At 40.6% G+C, this 18,662-nt stretch overlaps 1 protein-coding gene across 1 annotated transcript in view; it reads left to right on the forward strand.

The window, feature by feature from the left end:
• MTA1 (metastasis associated 1) overlaps positions 1 to 18,662 on the forward strand; it is an 86,827-nt gene that overhangs the window by 5,877 nt on the left and 62,288 nt on the right. Inside the window, exons 2-3 of the mRNA XM_086617851.1 lie at positions 12,769 to 12,836; positions 15,197 to 15,290. Of these exons, the coding sequence (XP_086473977.1) occupies positions 12,769 to 12,836; positions 15,197 to 15,290 (162 nt within the window). The remainder of the gene's footprint in view (positions 1 to 12,768; positions 12,837 to 15,196; positions 15,291 to 18,662) is intronic.

An 18,662-nucleotide genomic window follows, 5' to 3' on the forward strand; every position in this document is an offset into this window, starting at 1 on the left:
GTGTCGATACACCCTCCCTGGATTTGTAATAGCTGTAAAGCCATGTGCAGCTGGCAAAATGGAGGGAAATGGGTGAATTTAAGAGATTTTCCTTTCGCCTGCATCTACTCGTAGCTTTTCAAGCAACTTTTGATGTTTAAACATCCTAGCTTTAAATAAATACAGAGCACTTAATCTCTCCACAGTAGGATAAGAAGAGAATATGGTGGTTGCTGTTACTGTTTTTACTTCAATTTATAACCTACTCCTGAGCAGTTTGGGTTCGCTTGGAAGCACGCGTGTGGTCACCTTGTTGTAGTTCCGCACATCTTCTGGCAACAAGTAAGCTGTTAAGTCAGTGTTACTTCTGCCACCAAGTAAAGAGTTTTTACACTGTGTCTTATTGCTTTGCAAGATCATTATTTTTTAAATCCCCAAACAGATAACTGATCAAGCCCTTCAGCTGCTTTGCCTGAGTTTCCCATGAGGTTTAGATAACTGGAACTGCTGGAAAAGGTGCTCTTGTAAGATATTACGGTTCTAGGGTTTTAGTATCTTGGAGCTCACTGCTGTGGATCTAATATACAAAGGGGCCTTACTTGAAAGTGTTTTTTAAAGTCTAGTATGATTCCTCCTCTCCACTTTACTTGTAAAACCAAATTTGGTATGTTGGGCTGTCTGCTGTTAACAAGAACTAATGAATTTCTAGTGTAATTATTTAATGTGTAAGAAAGCATTTCAGTAGGGAAAGATGTCAAGGAATTTTTCACATTCAAAAGACACAACCTTCTTTTAAAAGGAGCTTTGTTATGCACGGTTCAAAGGGAGTTGAACCCTTGTGCTTAGATGAATAATTTAATATATTCCCCAATACAGATGGCAAGTTTCTCATGTTGTCCAGTAGGATATGTGATACAGCTATTTCTGAAGGTTAATACATCGTGAGGTTCTCAGAGTTGGTGCTGGATATTCAAACATGACACAATTTAAGCTTTAAATATTTCTGGCAACCTTTTTCTTTTCATGCATTTCACCAATTTACTTTAAATATACAGTAAAGACTAAGATAATTTTAATGAAGAAAGTGTTCTTTTTGGAAGCTTGAGGGAATGCCATGTCTTCTCCCCCATGCCGTTCCTGCACTACTTGTGCACCCGTCTTTTTAGGGAGATTCTTAGTGGATTGAATGTGATGTGATGCCTCAAGACACATGGAAACCACTGTTACCTCAGTGAAGAGTTCAGCTCGTAAAGAGAATAGCCTGCATGCTTCTGATTTACCTAAGTTTGCCTCCCAAAAAACTCTTGAAACTTCCGCTTGATCTCTATGAAAAATTTTGGTGTTTACTTTTAAACTCTGGAGGTTGGATGGGATCTAGGCCTGACTGAACAGAGGAGCCCTCTCCAGCAAAGCTTCTGATCTGTATCATGGGTGATAGTTTACTGCCAGTGTGGGGACTTGTCCTTTAGGTACATCTCAGTTGCCTGTGGGATTGAGTGAGTAGTGTCTTGTGAGAAACGTGAAAACTTCCTCAATTTGTTATCCCCTTAAGCTGTTAAGTCTTGAAGAATGAGGTTTTCTTCCTGGTCTTGTGCAGAATTAAACATCTGTTCATTTTTGGTGTATCACTCCTAACTAAACCTTGGTTTCTACTTGCTGAAGTAAGTGAGGAGGCAGACTAATCACCTTCAGGGGAAGAACCTGCGGAGCACCAGAGAAGCTTTCAGGCTGTGCAGCCCAGCCCAGAAGGAAGCGTGCGTGTCTCCTTTTCCAGCTCTTTGGCCGGATCATCTTTAGGAAGGAGGATTGTTCCTGAGAATTTTTACTTGATGTTGGTCAATGAAGTAAAGCAAAGAAGTTAGTTGCCAGCTTTAAAGTGAGTTTACAAGTGGAAAAAAACCCCAAAATTTAGGCTTCTCCAGTCTTTTACATGTGTGTTACTCGCAAGCTGTTTAATGGTCGTGGCGCCTGGGCTCTCACAGCTCTGGTTCTGTGCGTTGCCAGATCACCAGTCATGAACTGTGTCAGATGTGGCCCATGGTAGTGTTTCTGTTCAGCTCCATGTGATGCGGTCTGGTTAATCTGGGGACTTTATGCTTTTATGCAAGATGTAGGAAGACAGACGATACTGGACCGAGCATAAAGGTAGTGTGGTGTGAGCACTTGAACCAGCCAAGTGAGGCAGTTTCTGTGGATGTTTCTTTTGGTAGCAGTGTCGATTTAAGCAGCACCTGCTCGCAGACACTTGTTACCATCCTCGCCATTACTTCCTTAGCTGGGCTTACACAGCTTGGCATGGCTGTGCAGCAGAGCAGATCAGGGAGTTGGTTTGGTTGAGAAACAGGTTTTTGACCTGAGTGAGTTCCTAATCGGGGTTACCATGTGCATGCCTGCCTCTTCCCATCCAAGGAGAAGCTGTCACAACTTGAGGGGGTGTTATGAGAGGGCGGGGGGTGAATCAGCTTCACTGGCACTCTTGTTTGAAGAAACATCTGCAAAACTATGACAGGAGTTTATACTTCATCCATGTTTTACATTGTGAAGCCATGATGGTTTTGATCTGGTACTGAAACCCTTGCTCCTGTTGTCCCACGGACTCAGCAGTTAATTCATGTTGACTAACTGAAGTCAAACATTGCTCTTAAACAAACAAACTCAAACAAAAAACCACAACTTTTTTGTTTGGTTTGTTTCTTGAGGGTGATAACAAACTTGGTGTCTGAGTACTTCAGAAGTTCTTATTTTGCAACTCTTGGGATACTTGCAGGGAACATGAAGCTGATTTCTTGTCATCCTCTGTGCTGCCTGAGTATCTTTTGGAAAATAGTGTTTTTCTTATCTGTCCTTAGCAATGAGAATTGTAATGGAATAGGCTGTTCTCTTGGCTACTAGAGAAGATGATTGTTAGGGTGCAGTTTGAGGATACTGCTCTCCCATGCCCTATGCCTCACTCCCCTGTGATTTAAGGAGTTCTCTTCTTACTAGTTTCTTCATCAGCTCAAGTGTTTCTGTGACTCTTCTGTAAATTAGACCATCCTGGTCTTCCCTTACAACCCACCTTTGGGGAAAAGTTTTTCTTTTTTTTAAGCGCGGACTATGTCCGTGAGCTGGTTCATGGTATTGTCCTGCAAAGGGTTGCATTGACGCAACTGAGATTTTGTAGGCTCACAACTTTGCTACTGCAGAAAATGTTTGTATAGCTACATCCTTGGGTGCAGAAGGGGCGAAGAAGTGATACAGAACCGGCTTTGTGTCCAGGTAACTTCAGATCATGCTTAAATATCTGATGTAAACAGAGAAGAAAAAGTGGTTCTCTAGGAATATTTAGTGTATGCTTGTCCTGCAGGAAGCTGGAGGGAGCTGACCTAGTGAACCCGAAGGGTCAGTGTCGCATGCAAATGTGCCTCAGTTATAGCTGGAATATTGGGAGTGGATTAATTGAAATGAGTTTCCTCGTACTGCCATACAATAGATTTCTAGCAGTGGAATTGCTTCTTTATCCTCAGGGTAGTACTTTGGAAACTTAATTTTATTTCCAGAATTCTCAAATTCTCTTTTCAGGTCTTGTTTGTACACAGTCTTCCTACCTTACCTTTAAGCTGGCATCCCTATTAGCAGTTATTTCCATGTGGCATAGTTCTTGTCTAAGAGTGACCCGCAAAGTACTGCTGATGCCCATAACCTCTTTTTCACTATTACCAGCGGATTCCTGTCCTTTGTTTTTTTCCACGACTCTTCTGCACTCTAAAAACAGCCAACAGTTCTGTGAGGAACAGAAATAATGATGTTGACTTTATCTAAAACCAGTGTTCTTCCTTCTCTGAGGTGGTTCTTCCTCTTCTGCTCCTGCTCCTTTGTAATTTTGCACTTTTACTGGTGAAGGTACTGCCTCAACTCTGTGCCTTGTCCAGAACCATGATCTTGAGTCTCTAGATTGTTGCTACTAGGCGGAATACCCGCCTTCTTCCCTGACAAAGGTGGTGAACTTTTGGGAAAGCACAGGGCCATGATGGATCAAATCAGAAGTTAACTGAGCCCAGGACCTGCCTGGAACAGCACTGACAGTAGCGGTGTTGGGAGGTGTGTAAGAGAGCAGGCACTTTTGATAATTCCTCAAGCACTGTAGAACCTCCAGTGGCTTGCTTTAAGATCTAGTCTGTTAATTGTTTCTGAAACAGGAACCATTTCATATCTGTGATTGCCTGTCTTACCTTTCCTGCTTTCTCTTGTAGATGTAGTATCTCTGTTTTCAAGATAGGGAACAGTGATCAGAACTTAATTATCTTTGAGACTTCTGTCCCTCTGTGAAATGTTTTAAATCAAACAAAGGGTTCAGGAGTTAATAGGGAAGAACTAATGTATGGATAATGGAGTTGCATAAACCTTGTTTCAGTAAGAATCAGGCAAAAAAGTGATACGAGGTAGCTGGACAGGAGTTTTTATTCCCCTCTTTGACACAATAGAAAACAAAGAACAGAAGACCTTTGGGAAGTTCCAAATCCCTTAATGTTTCAGAGTTTAAACTGGATCGGGCAACCATCAGTTTTTTCCGAGCAAGTTACATGTTGTTAACTTATATGATTTATTTTTCTCCAAAAAGGTAAAGAATGTTTCTTAGCTTTAGAGCAGAGTTTTGTGTGGTAAACATCTGAGTTTTTGTTTGTAACCATTACAGGTCCTTCTGAGGTTGGGGTTTGTGTGGGTTTGGTGTTTTGTTTTTTTTTTTTTTTTTTTGTAGTCTCTCTTACTACAGTGAGAAGAACTTGCAGTGATAAAAGCTTGCATCAGTTTTTTAATAGATCTGTATATAATCCATAGTCCTGTTACATGGACTTTGCCATGAATTGTTTCTACTTTAGGGTTACAGTTTGGGGAATATTGAACCTGGATTTTTGGAGGCAAGTCAGGAAAACTGGTATGAGGGTTTAATCTCAAAACAGCCAGGTTATTTTGACTTTCTAGATACAAGTTCTGCACGTTTGGAAGAAAATGTAACATGAAATATTTTGTTTACTACATGAATGTGTAGATAATCTTTGTTTCTTGAGCGTTTTACAGTTGGGAATTTTTAAGGTGAGGCAGTAAAAGCCTATTCCTGCTTCTTGATGTTCATGGCTTTGATCATGTTCTCCAGGGCAACCCACCTTTAGAAATAAGAGTTTAGCCATTAGAAGAAGAGATGAATTAACAAGCTCAAGGCGTTCAACTACCTATCTCACAAGCACACTGACTCTTGAGCTACAGTATGATACTGAATTATGATAAAGGAAGGTATTGATACTTGCACTGATTATCAGCTTCTACCCGTTTCCATGCAGGTGCGTGTTTCATGGGGACTTGTCAAAAAGTACATGGGTTTCTCACTTGTCTATGAATTTGCCACTTTTTTTTTTTCCCTTCTCACTGCTGGGGGCTGGAATGGCATCTCGTTCTATGTTTTATTATTGAAAATCAGAATAGAAGCTGGTATGAAACTGAGAACATGGACTTCTGCCATGCGTTTTGACTACGTGAGGCCGAACTTCCTTTAGTACAAAGCAATCTTGAGTGGTGCTTCTGCATGCATATGTGTGTAGATGGCATGCTTGGAATTTGATTCTTGGTAAAGAGGCTTTAGTTTATTAAATGAAACTGAGTTGTCCTTTCCTTGCATGTGTCCGGACTCTTTACTTTACAGCTTCAGCATTCTTTCAAGTCATGTTGTTTTTCTTGTAGGAGGGGTGGAAAGGGGAAGTTGAGCTGAATATGCTGTGTATCCTTGTATACATACATCTATAAATTCTTTTTTTTTTTTAGAGTTTTTCCAGTATATTAGGTGAGCTGATGGAATCCAGAGAGGCTGTATGCTTGCTCACCACTAACGTACTTTGCACATGGGTGTTATGACGATGTATTGGCTTTTCGTTATCTAGGATGATGTCTTTCCAGTACATCCCTTTAGACTCAGGATTGTACTGACACCCTTTTTACCCTGTCTGCACACCCTCCAGGAGGCTAAAAGGAACTTTACATTGTAAGGGTGGTCTCGTAGGAGAAACAAACATTTTACATAATTACAAAACAACATTATAAATTGAGATTTTCTATACATGTAATTTCAGCATGTAATTAACTATCTGTAACTGCTGTTTTGGAGAGAGTGTGCTTGTGTAACTCCCTGTGTAGGCCAACTCTCCATGTCTCCTGAACCCGGAAAGCTACGGGAGCTAGCATAGGAGTCCTGCTGTAGAAACTCCCTGGTGAAGACTATTAACTGCAAGGCTGAAATAGGAAATTGTAAAGAGAAGGGTAGGGCTGTGACACTTGTTTAAGAAGTGTTTTCTGGCTCCAGTCTGAGAAGTTCATCAGGAGAGTTTGGCTGTGGATCGCTTTGCTTATGTGTGGAGCCATCCTACCCTTGCTGAGTGAGTTTACGACGTCTGTAGAGCTGATGGTGACCTAAAACATTTGACCAACTGCCAGAGCCTGCTGGGTCCTGTGACTGGCAGCTCTTAAGGATGGCAGCCGTCCTTGCTGAAGAAAACCTTGTCTGTTTTCACCTGGCTGGGGACTGTTTTCACTGCATGGTTAGAGACAGGGTGGTCGCTGTTCTGGATGGACGTGCACACACCAAGCTGAGCTGTCATTGCTAATTTATATCTAGGAAGTTTACTGCAGGCTGTGGGCTTAAGGAAGTGGTGCAGTGGTGTGTTAATCTTGATCCGTTGGTGAAAACTGAGCTTTCTGCTTTGGTGATGAAAACTTGTAGCTTAGGTAATACTTCCCTATTCTGTTGTTGCTAAGTCTTTTTATTGAGATCGGGCAGCTAATCTTGGGAGCATGTTGTGTGAGCAGTGCATTCTTCTCGTGAGCATGGTCCCTTTTCAGACGTGTATCTTGGTTAAAGATTTGAGTCAAGGGTTATTTGTTGTGATCTCTATTCTCAAAAGCCTTTTGACTTGGTCACTTTGCTCAGAAAAACAAATTTAGCTTGATTTAACTGGAGTACCTCAACCTATCCTTACTAAATTTAGTGATGGTTTGCTGTTAACTGTGCGGAGTGGAGATTTCTGCAGGAGATGGTGCTTGCTTTTGCCATGTCCCTTACTAAATGACAATAGCTGTTGCAGATGATTGTGTGCTTAGGTTGTTGCTTCATTTCTGCTCCCTTTTTTTAAGGAGTTGAGCAGTAGTAGTGGTGTTGCCCATAGCACAGCAAGCTGAGGATGAGGCAGCACATATCCTGTCCAAGCAACAGCCACAAATACTGCTGTCCGGTAAATATGAATTGAACTTGTGCTGACAGTACATCTTTAATACCTTTGTCGATCCATGAAAGACATTAATTGCAAATACCTGGTTCATGTATACTGTTGGGCGTATTGGACCTCATAATTCTTTTAGCAACAGAAACAACTGTTTCAGTTTTGCGTTTCTTGTAATGAAAATATTGTGCTGGTGAGACTTTCTCTGTTGAAACTCTATTTGTTCTGTAACTAAACATTTCATCAGGTGACACTGCTTTGAGTGATGCTGTGTTTTGAACAGACAGAAGGCAATGGGACCTGGGCTCTGCCGGGTGACACTGCTCAACTCACAGGCTGAAAGCAGCGTCAGCCTCTCCAGCCTCCTCTTTCATGAGAACGTAGACCAGGAGGGATTGGATTATCCAAAATGTAAAGTGATTGACAGTTTCAGGACCAAGCTGGTGAATTTGAAAACTGGAGCTTACCAAAAGAAACTGGCCCAAAATTGAAGTGGAAATCCAGAGTATGAGGAGGCATGTATTTCCTGTGACATAAGTCATGACAAGAGGTCATCATAAGTTTATGCACTCGCTTGACGCTCACCTTTAGTTCAGGGCAGCAGCTTTGTGGCTTGGGCAGGGGAGATATTTGCAACTGTGAAGTTACTTGTTTATCGTGTGTCTGGAAATGCACATTGTACCCAACAGTGGCAAAGACTGTGGGAAGAGGAAGGCTTCAGCCTCCCTCGTGCCCCGAGTACATCTGTAGGCTATTGCAGTGCTCGGTGTGTAAGAATTCCTGGAGGTGAGGTAGGGAGCATACAGTGAGATCAGCCCTCAGAAAGTGCTTGTAACTTGAAAAGCAAATGTAAGTTGTGAAGGATAAAAATACTTTAGGGCATTTTTGCAACTTGATCACCTAAAAGCCCATAAGGTTATTAGGTAGTTCAGACATGTCTAATCTTATAAATACATGACCTCTAGACAGTGTGTGTTCTTTCTTTTGCGGTAACCCCTCCTGATTTTCTTTTCCGTGGACTGGCGTATACTTAATCAACTGCTCACATGAAAAGGGCAGAGAGGGAAACTATTCTACAATAATGTCTTAGAAGCATATGAGAGCAAAAAGAAGGTCTGTTATGTTTATTGCTAATTGAGAGCAATTATTTACTGCTTTTGTGGAAATTTCCATGTTCTGTGGTCTGTAGGCTGTCAATTCTAGTTTTAGCTGCTGTGTCATTGCAAGAATACTTGTTCTCTGTATGTTCTAGCAGCTCAGTCCCTGAGTGACGTAGCATTGCTTTCTAGGAAGTTGCGTATATTCTGAACTTGAGAAAAAAAATATGTTTAGGATAGAAAGGCATTTTGGGTAGATTTACATATGCGAGTACTTCTGCTCTATAATGGCACAGGCAAGAGGAAGAAATAAATCTTGAGTTTGTGCCAGAAGGCAGTGATAATGTGATGGTCCTTACTGTCTTGTGATACTGCCACACTCCTTGGTCATTGCTTTAGCCTAATCACAGAGAATTCCGTAATGTGCATGAGTGCTGCTGTTAATTACAGTTGTGATGTGGATGCACGGCTGATTAATTAGTGGATTGTGAGTTTAAGCTGCAAGCTGTTGTGAAGATGCAGGATTGAGTCTCCAACCTTCATTCAGGCAGTTGGGTGGTAAGGAGTGAGCTTCGTGTGTTCATGGTGGTTGCTGTTTGTAAGGAGAGGAGCTGTGCTTGTGGGGTGCAGAGTGGCTAGGCTACTCCTTTTCTTAGTCGTGTAAGTAGGAAAGCCAATAATTAGCAAGGATACACTGTTGTGTTTGAAGGGTCTGATTTGTTTCGCTTGCTATCAGGCTCTACTTTTCTGTCCCTAGGCCTTATTTTTCGTTTTAGTGTACTCTTTCCTTCCTGTTCCGTGGTAGGAGCCAAGATGCATATCTTCCTGTTGTTTGAAGGTTTGTTAATTTTGTCTCTTTCCCCATCCTCTCTTTCAGCCCAGGGCACAGATGTTCACTTACAGGGTGTCTCCCACTGACAACTGGATTGTTGGGAGCCTGTAGAGGGTCTCTCCAGGTGGGGGGTGTGTGCAGTTGTAGCTACTGTCCTGAAAGCAAACTGGCAATAGTGTTAGTTGGGTAGGCAGAGTGGGAAGTATGCATTTCCATGGTGTGGGAGGAAGCTGAGGAGGAAGGGGAAGTGCTGCTCAAGGGGCAAGGCGGTGGTGTGGAGTGTAGGGGTCAATGAAGCGTGGTGCTGTACCTCCTTTACACCTGGTGTGTAGGAAACCAGCCTTCACTGGTTTTGTTGCTTCTGGAACAATTTAAGGAGCGCTCCCACTTGCTAAAATATCAGTGTGGAGAATAGTTTGTTGAACTTAAAATTTCCTTTGTAGGTGTGGAACAGGGAGTAACTGGAGCATTTCTCTGTGCAGGATAGCATTTTAATTTTGGTTAAAGTATTTGAAATCTCCATGAAAAATGCAAATTCCTCCCCTCTGTTCTGCTCGCGCATTCTGTTTTATGCGATTTGCATTACTTGCAGAGAGGAAGGAACCCTTTTCCAGGTAATCTGAGGAATGGGAAATAGCTCTCCATTAGTTGCATGGCTGCTGGTGAAATGCTTAATGTAGTTGTGGGATTAGTCTAAAACATGGATGAGATGTACTGGGCTGTGCATTTGTGACATGATGAAGTCACCAAGCGCTGATCTGAGTATGCACCTCTACGCTGTGTCATGTGTCAGCTCTTGAAGCATCCCGTGGGACAGCTTCGATTCTGCCTCTGCCAGCGGTGTGCAGTTGGCTGTTTCCTGTGAGGTTCGTTTGTAGTTACTGATCATGGAGTGTGGGTTTGGGGATGTTCCTGCTGCTGAGCACAACAGTGTTTGGGGAGTTTTATTATTCAAATCTGTTGGATACCATTGTGAGCTATTCTTTGGTAAACCATTCATCTATGATAAACCATTCATCTATGATAAACTTGCTTTAAATCCATGCCAGATTTTACAATCAATAAACTGTAGTTACATGAAAAATTGAGTTAATGCTCACTTGAGGTAGCAAATGTGTCTGTGAGAATATATGCACATATGTGCGCACAAAAAGGCTGTTAGAAAAATGATGTGAATTATGAAGGTCTGTAACGGTCACTTGGAACCCACGTAATTAAAAGACAAAATTATATTTTCAAGATAGGGATCGACATTTTCTTTAGTTTTAATTTTTAATTTTCAGTCACAGTGTTGACTAAGATTTTTGGATTGGCCTCAGCCAAAGTACCTGAAGTGCAAGGTAGCTGGTTGTCTTGGAAGTAATGAGAAGGGTGGAAGGGAAAAAGTCAGTGTTTCTTCAGGTAATGGAGCTTTGAGGTGAGAGATGGCCAGTGAGCTTGGAGGCACCTCAAAGCTTCCACGTCCTTCACTGCAGCACCCTTATAGGGCACGGGTGGTTGTGCTGTGGGAGAAAAGATTTCTCTTTACTCTGCTGATCTGTAAGTTGCTTAATGCCTGTCATTGTTATTTCAGTCAGCAGTTGTTATTGCTGAAGCTGCCAAATATCTGTTTGGTTTTGTGACTTCTGGTAGCATTGGTCATGGTAATGGGGAGCCTGTTGTTTCCCCTTTGGTGTGCTGCACAGAGCAGGTGCTTGGGAGTGGAAATTTTAGGATCTGGTTACCTGAGTGTTTTAACCATTTCTGGGAACTTTGTTTTTCTACAAACCAGGTGTCCAATCTGAATTCCTTAGATGAGGTCATTCTTCGGTCTAAAGCTTTGCAGGAAAGTGACCTTCAAGAGGAACCAACTCTTGCAGTCAGGAAGAAAGTTTTGGAGTTGTTGAGATGTGTGTTAGTGTGTATGAAGATAGCTGAGGACTGGTCTGAGAGGTCCGGAGCACAGAATGCAAAAAAATAGGAAAAATTTGGTTTAGTATTTCTATGTATTATTAACCCTGGTTACACTATATATGTTTAGGTAACCCAAAATGTGCACTGAGTGTTGGCATTGCAATCTCATTGCTTGTCACTTCAACCAAGACCATGTCGAGACTTGATTGTCAAGGTAGCTGCAGCTCATGGCATATGACACATTTTTTTTGAAAGACAAAGACCTCGGGGAAGTTTCTGTTCTTGGGATTGTGACCCCTCTCGAAGGCAGCTCAGCCCTATTGAAGGGGCACAAGGCCAGTCAGTGTGGGCTGCAGGTCTTGCTGGGTCATTTGCCCGTCGGTCGCTGCTCTGCTCTTGTGTCTCACTTGGCAAGTAGCTTGGTCTGTTGACTGCAGGGAGACCTGCCGGGAAGGTGAGCAGTAAGGTGCAGTCTGAATAAATCTGTGCCTGGGGCTTGAGTAGCGTTCCAGGAGGTTTTGGAAGGGCTGCTGTAGGAGGTGAATGCTCTGGTGTCTCCATGGCCACCCTAGAGATAAGAGGGGAATCCTTAACCCTTATAGTGTAACTTTTCAGGAGCAGAAGCTCATGGGGATATCTTCCTCTGGACTGTGGAGGAAGCTGCGCTTTACCAAGCATTTCAGGGATACTGAGGCTAACAGCTTCAGTAGTTGTCCCTGCTTACGAAAGGCTAGCACCACTGAGCACCCATTCAGTGGTGGAAGTCACGCTGATGTGTTCCTTGCGGGTTGCCTGAGTCGTGCCTCTGGGGACTGTGGGTGCTTTGCTCCAAACACAAATGAGCCGGGAAAGAATCCTTGTTAGATCTGCATGCAAGGTCAGCACCGAGGGCGGGGGAGCGCTCTTTTTGCCCTACTTAGGGCTTGGAGTTTAGCTTCTGGAGTATTGGGAGATAAAGGCCAAGTTCATTCAAGGCTCCTGAGCTTCTGTTTCTTTACCTGTAAAGAAGAGTGTTTAAGTTTGAAGCTCAGTAATGCCACGTTATTTATGTAGCAGTCCTTGATGCTTCTCTGTTTTTTTTGAAGGCCCTACCTCGGGTAAAGAACTGGTTTTCTTCTTGCAACATACAGACGTTTATCCTGCTTGGAAATATGAGCATTACTAACTTGTTTGACTTACTATATGGAGTTTTGTTGAGCATATTCTAGGATAACGTAAGTGTGAAAGACCAGGAACTAGAGGAAAAGATAAGAGAGAAATAAAGAATGAAACTATTTGTATTCTAAGTAAATGGACAGTACGTTGAAGCTGAGCTGCAGGGAAAGAGGAAGCCTCGCATATTGCTAGTGAGAAGTGGCTGAATTTTGATAAGAAAGAAGAGGAAGCAAGTAAAGAAAACAGTGTGATCAAAGTGGAAATAATCTGATCAGAGAGAGAAGGAGTATCATATGCTTTGCTTTCCAGGCTGACAGTAGAGCTCCTTTTTTTTTTTCTCTTCCCAAAAAGTGAGTTTATGGGCTTCAGATTGCACTAATATATGTTCCTTATATTGCTGTGGATTTTGTATTTCCTCACTTAAAATCCTAGATTTAGTAGGAACATTTGAAATACTGGTTGTGCCAAGAAATGAATTCGGTATGGTGTCTCTAACAGGTATACATATGAGGTTTTCGTTCGATTTTTGGCAGTTCATATTTTAAAGAGTCTTTTTTCTTTTTGTCAGATTATGTCTACTTTGAAAATTCTTCGAGTAACCCATATTTGATACGAAGAATAGAAGAGCTCAATAAGGTAAACAAGTTTTTCCATCAAGTCTTTGAAGTTAATTGAATTTATGATCTGTTAGCTTTGATTAAAATCAAAACAATTCTTTACCGGTTCTCTGGTAATTAGAAGCTTAAAAACACTTCTGTTCTGATAATTTTCTGGAATGCTTTGAGACCTGCTAGATTGTTCTTTGGTATGAAAGGATTGAGCGTCAACAATAAGTCATTCTCAAGGTGATCATGCCCACCTGTAGGGCAGGAGGGTTCTGCAGTTCTTTGGTGCCAGGATCAAGAGATACAATAACAAATAAAATAACAATTTGCCTAGAGGATGGAGAGCTTTGTAATTTGATCTTTCTTGGGGGAGACTCTTGCTCAACCGGAAGGTTTGGAGCTATTATCTGCTTCCTCAGACTCTGTCTTTGCTGGTTGTCCTTTGGGCCAGTGTATTATTTCATCTGCCAGATTTCCCTTTCTTTGGATCTAAAAGGGAAGCGTGATAGCTTGTATGTGGGAAGCCAGCCTCGAAGTCGTCGATGCTGAAATTTTACCTAGTTGAGGAGGGAAGGCTGTTCTGATGCCGTTAGCCGTGTCCTAAACATGCCACTTTCTCAAGTTTAATACCAGCATGTCCCTTGCAACCCATGCAGAAGGAATGTAACAGCACTGTTTTAGATTTGAATTTAAATTAACTGACTAAAATTAGGTCTTTTTCTTCAGCGATGGAAAAACATGTCTTTCTAAAACAGTTACGTGGAAGAGAAAATTTATCAGTATAATGACAAATAAAGAATCTGAAGGCTGGGACATCCTTGTAACCCTTTCTTTTTAGTGGAGGCCTTTTGCAGAAATACTTTCTCTCTCTTCCGTTAAGGAAACAAGACTGAGTTCCTAAAATATCACCAGTGGTCCATAGCCATGAGGTATCAGAGCTGTATTCCATCAGTTACAGGGTGCAGGTTGTTAATTGCTTTCTAGGAAAGTGTTGGGTTTGACGCCTCTTTTCACTCTTCATTCTTCCTCCCCTTTGAAAAAAGAACTTTCAACCTGAATCGCACATGCTTGAGCTGTCATTTCTCTGACCTGCTCTTCGCAATGGATCTTTCGGGTTGAAATGAGTCATGTACCTTGTGTTGCTTTTTTTTCATTGAGTATAAATGAAGCCTGGGTAATTAAATAAAATACATAATTCTACATTGTAGCTGTCTGTGTTTTAACAAGGTGGCTTCTGCATTTGTCAAAATTTCGAAAGTTCTGAATTGTTTAACAGAAAAGGATAGAAATTCTGCAGCCTCTGTACCAAAAACTGGTAGACTGCAAGCGGAAATATTTATGCATATATGTATTGTCTGATTTTTTTTCTTAGTGTTAGGAAAACTAGTGTTATAAAATATGAAACTTCTCCTCCATTCACATTTTGACAACAAGCATGTATATCAGTTTTTGTTTCCTTGCGGACAGATTGGTCCGCTACCTTTTTTGCAGAATGCCTGGAGAGGAATTTATATCTTAGTCTTCTAGTTTCTTCAACTGTGTGCCATCATTATAGCTTTCAAGGACTCTTAGGTAGTAGGATACAACTCTCTTCAGTTACATTTTCATTATTTGTTTATTTATTTTAGAGATGGTAGATTGGCTGGGACTGTGACAAACCAGTAGGTGTATTTCCCCTGGAGTCTGCATAAAGGCAGTTTTACAATTTGGCAGATACCATCTTACAAGAGATTCATCACCTACCTAATTTTAAGAAAAAAAATCCCAAACATTTCAAAAATTCAGACTTTTTGTATAGTGTAATTTAAACTGGTGTAGTTTATTGCCTGGTGTGGCTTCCTTGGTTCTCCTTTTGGAATTACTTTTTTGTATTAGTCATTGTTTGCTTACCAGTGCTGTCAGAGAAAGAAAACCCTATGGAACTTGTTTTGTGAAAGTAATAATGGGTTCTTTCTTGCTTTCCTACTGTCCTACAGAGTTTGGAGAACAGCCTAAACCTGAATTCTGTTGTTATATTTCAGTTATTTTTATTAGGATTCTAAAGATGCCTTTGAATTCTACTAAATGTAGGCATCACCTGAAAAGTAGTGAAGTGGCTTGTTAATATGTTGTAACTACAGGTAAGTGTTATTTCTCACTCCTTGAAATGTCTGTAACTGCTAAAAATGACGATCCTGCAGAAACAATTAGGAGGGAAGGCCCAAGCTCTGTTTCCCCGCCTGGGAATGGATCTCACCGGAGTTTGTGTGCCATCTAACGTGTGCAGCTGGAGGGTGCTGAAAGGTGATGCTATGTAGCTCTTGGGCAAAATTCGAGATTGTTTTTAAACTTTTCTAGTTCAGTGTGTACAGTTCAGTTCTTGATTTGTACACTTTTTTTTTCCTGTTTCAGACTGCCAATGGAAATGTGGAAGCAAAGGTGGTATGTTTCTACAGAAGAAGAGACATATCGAGTACACTTATTGTATTGGCAGACAAACATGCAAGTAAGCTTGTTTGTGTTCAAATTGCTTCTACACAAAATTGCTAAACTTGGATACAACTTTGATATTGCGCTTACAAGTATCAATATTATTATTTTAAAATGTCCTTTTCCTGTACTCATCTTCAGCAAATTGCATTACTTGTTTGGTTGACTTCTTTCTCTCTTGCTCACACCTTAAACGTTTTAAAACCTCATTTGGTGTGTGGTTTGGTTATCATGGTAGGGACAAAACAGATGTTTTCAGTTAAGGCTGAATAAAGGCATCTGATTTGCTTTGTAGAAGTGAATTTCTTAATTTTTGGAATGAGGGAAAGTATTTTCCCTGTCTCATATGTTAGTTACTTCTCATGAATTATTCGGTTTGGTTAGCAGATTAAAAAACAAAAACACCACTCCATCTTTCTTTGAGTAAATCCGATAGTCTGATCTTGGGAAACTGACTTGAAACATGTCCAGTGTGAAACTTAGCTAACAGGAGTTCTCTTTACATTTTAATATTTGTAATAGTTTGGCTAGTGATATAGCTTTCGTCTGATCAGGCTCAGTAAATATGTTTTAAAAGCACTGAATTTTAGGACATCCTGTCACTATTTTGGATGCTTCAGGTCCTTTTGTTGGCGGGGGGGGGGGGGGGGGGGGGGGGGGAATCTAGGCTGACAGGAGACTTGAAAACGATAATTTTTTTTTAGTACTGTACTTTCTGATTTAAAAAAAATAAACGTGAAGCTAAACTCTTATAATATTCAGGGGATTGTTCATGCTACCTTAGTTCGTCCTCCTTTGCATGTATGTGTTGCATGACTAATTTCTTGATTTTTGTTACTCTACAGAATGTTGTGTTAACTTATGTTGATATGTACTCCTCTGCCAGTGAGGTTGGAGGCATGTGAGATACCTAGCTGAGCAGCAATGGAAGCTTATTTCTAAACAAAAACTTAGTGTTGCAATTCTCTTTCAATTATAGGAACAGTTTTAAAATTCTAAAAAGTGCATACAAAAATTAGTTACGTATCGGTATAGATTAGATGTTTGCCTATATAAATCTGTAAGGCAAGGTATTGCAAAAAAATTCAGATGTTAAAAAAAACCCAACTGGCTGAGAAGCGTCTGTAGCATTGTACACTCAGAGGGGCATGAGCGTGATGCACTAGCTGACTCTCAAGGGGGGGTGTCCGTCTCTGGGAGAGAAATAGCGCAACATACTGCGTGTCGTTGGGCACTTTATCTAGGGTGCTTCCAGCCTGTTTGATTCCACTGCAGTTGCCAGTGAGGATTAGATTCAGGTTCATTACACCTTCCTCTGCCAGTTCAGCATCCCTCTTGTCCCATCTTTGCGAGGTGATGGACACAGTACTAACAAAACAGACAGTTACTAAACCAGACGTATTTAAAGGGAGAAAAAGAGTAAGCAAGTGGAGTTATGAAACTGTTTTTACTTGTAAACAGTTAAGTATGAGATGTAGCCGTTAAAGATTGATCAAAATTCAACAAAAAGCACATAAGCTGTATCAGTCCTTTTAATTCAAGGCTTTCCTGTGGGCACATACATTAATGAAAAAGAAGCAATCAGATCTGGGCATGTCAAAATTATGATTTAGCTGCCAAACATCATTGTTGTTTAACGTGCTTCTTGGTGTATATATGAATAGGCTGTGATGTATGTGTAATACAGATCTATGCAGTGGTACTGCATGGGAATGGATTAAATCAGATACTCTGTTTTAACAATGAATATAATATCTTTCTGTGTTCTCAGTGCTGTAGTGCCATTGGGGAAAACATGCAGCAAAAGTAGCCCCTTATTGATAAATTTCAGTATTTTCTCTTGTAGGTTCAAGTCCAAATAGGTCCCTCCATTGCAACGATACCTTGGAAAAAAAGTCATGTGGCATTGGGATGAGATTTGGCTGTGTTACAGAATTATGGTAGCAGGCAAAGCTTTTTTTGATATCTCTTCAGTGCAGCAGTACTCATTTTATTCAGAAATCCCGAAGCTTAATAGGAGCTTCAGCATAAACAACATGACTATTGATTCCTTCATCTGTGTCTCACTTCACTAGATTTAGCAAAGGAGGCAGGTAGGAATGATTGAAAGAAACGCATGTCTGAGGCTGAAAATGAAAAATATTTGAACCGATATAAATGCTCTTTGAAAAGCTGATTTCTTTGTGTGATAAGAAATTTAAGGGTTTCTTTTAATGCAAACAAATAATTCGTTGTTCATATTCATGTGTGTTTGAATGTCAGGAAAATTCTGTAGCACAATCCCATTAATGGAGCCACCAGAGACAACTGAGGCTGACTCTTAGTGTAAATTTCATTAGTAACTAACGTTTTTTCCAGTATGATTCTTTCTGGTGCAGAATAAAATTGCCACTAAATGACTTCAGTTTATTTAGATAGATGTGCTCTTGGGTGGCTTCTGTCCTTTTGAGGAGGGAGGAGAGAGTAAAATTAAGCTTTTGGACAGCCGTTAGTTCTTTACTCTGAAAAAAAAAATCATCTGCATCCCGCACGATATAATGAAATTAAATTTTGTGGATGTTAAGATTCTAGTATGGATACTCAGTGCTGCCACTGACTTTGAGTTCATTTCCATAAAGTCTCCTGTTGCCTCATTTTGATGCATTTGCAGTAGATGTACGTATCTGCATCGCTGATCTTTTAACTGCCTTTGTTCAGCTGATTAATGGAGCTTTCTGACTGCAGACATTTCTGGATCCACACAGTCTTCTGTTTAAGATGCCTTTATTTTAGACCTACTGTTAAGATCAATATAGTGAGAGAACCAAATAATGGGAAGATATGGCCAGAACATGAATGGAAAAAGTATATGTATATTTTGTAATATTTTTTCTCTTCTGATAAAAGAAGGAAAAAATGTGATTGTAAAATGAACATTGCAAAGTTTTTTTTTTTTAAAAAAAGGGGGCTTACCTGTTAGCTTGTATGATTCATCAGATATCTGAAACAGATAAGTCTGAGATATGTTGTCTTTTTTCATAACTCTATAAAGAGAAATGAGTTGGAAGCAACTTATTCTGTAGTTGGTGACTGTAAATTAGTACCTGATATATGCAACCTGATTCTTGGATTTGATCTGTGATCTTCCTATTTTTATCATATGATATAAAGCTTGTCTGGGCTGTCCTATAAATCTTTCAGCCTTATAATGGCTTCCATACATTGTTAGCACTCTTTATTCATAAGCCTCTTTAATCACCTCACAAATTATTCTAGGGAATTTCTCCACCTGTTTCTGAAATGAACCTGCTTCGCCAGTAGGAGACTGTTTAATGTTCTTGCCCAGAGACTTTGTAGTGGTTTAAGACAGAATATTGTATGCAAACAAGATTGCAGGCAGAACTCGATG

The sequence above is a fragment of the Tauraco erythrolophus genome, chromosome 10, assembly GCF_009769465.1.
Source record: "Tauraco erythrolophus isolate bTauEry1 chromosome 10, bTauEry1.pri, whole genome shotgun sequence".
NCBI lineage: Eukaryota > Metazoa > Chordata > Aves > Musophagiformes > Musophagidae > Tauraco > Tauraco erythrolophus.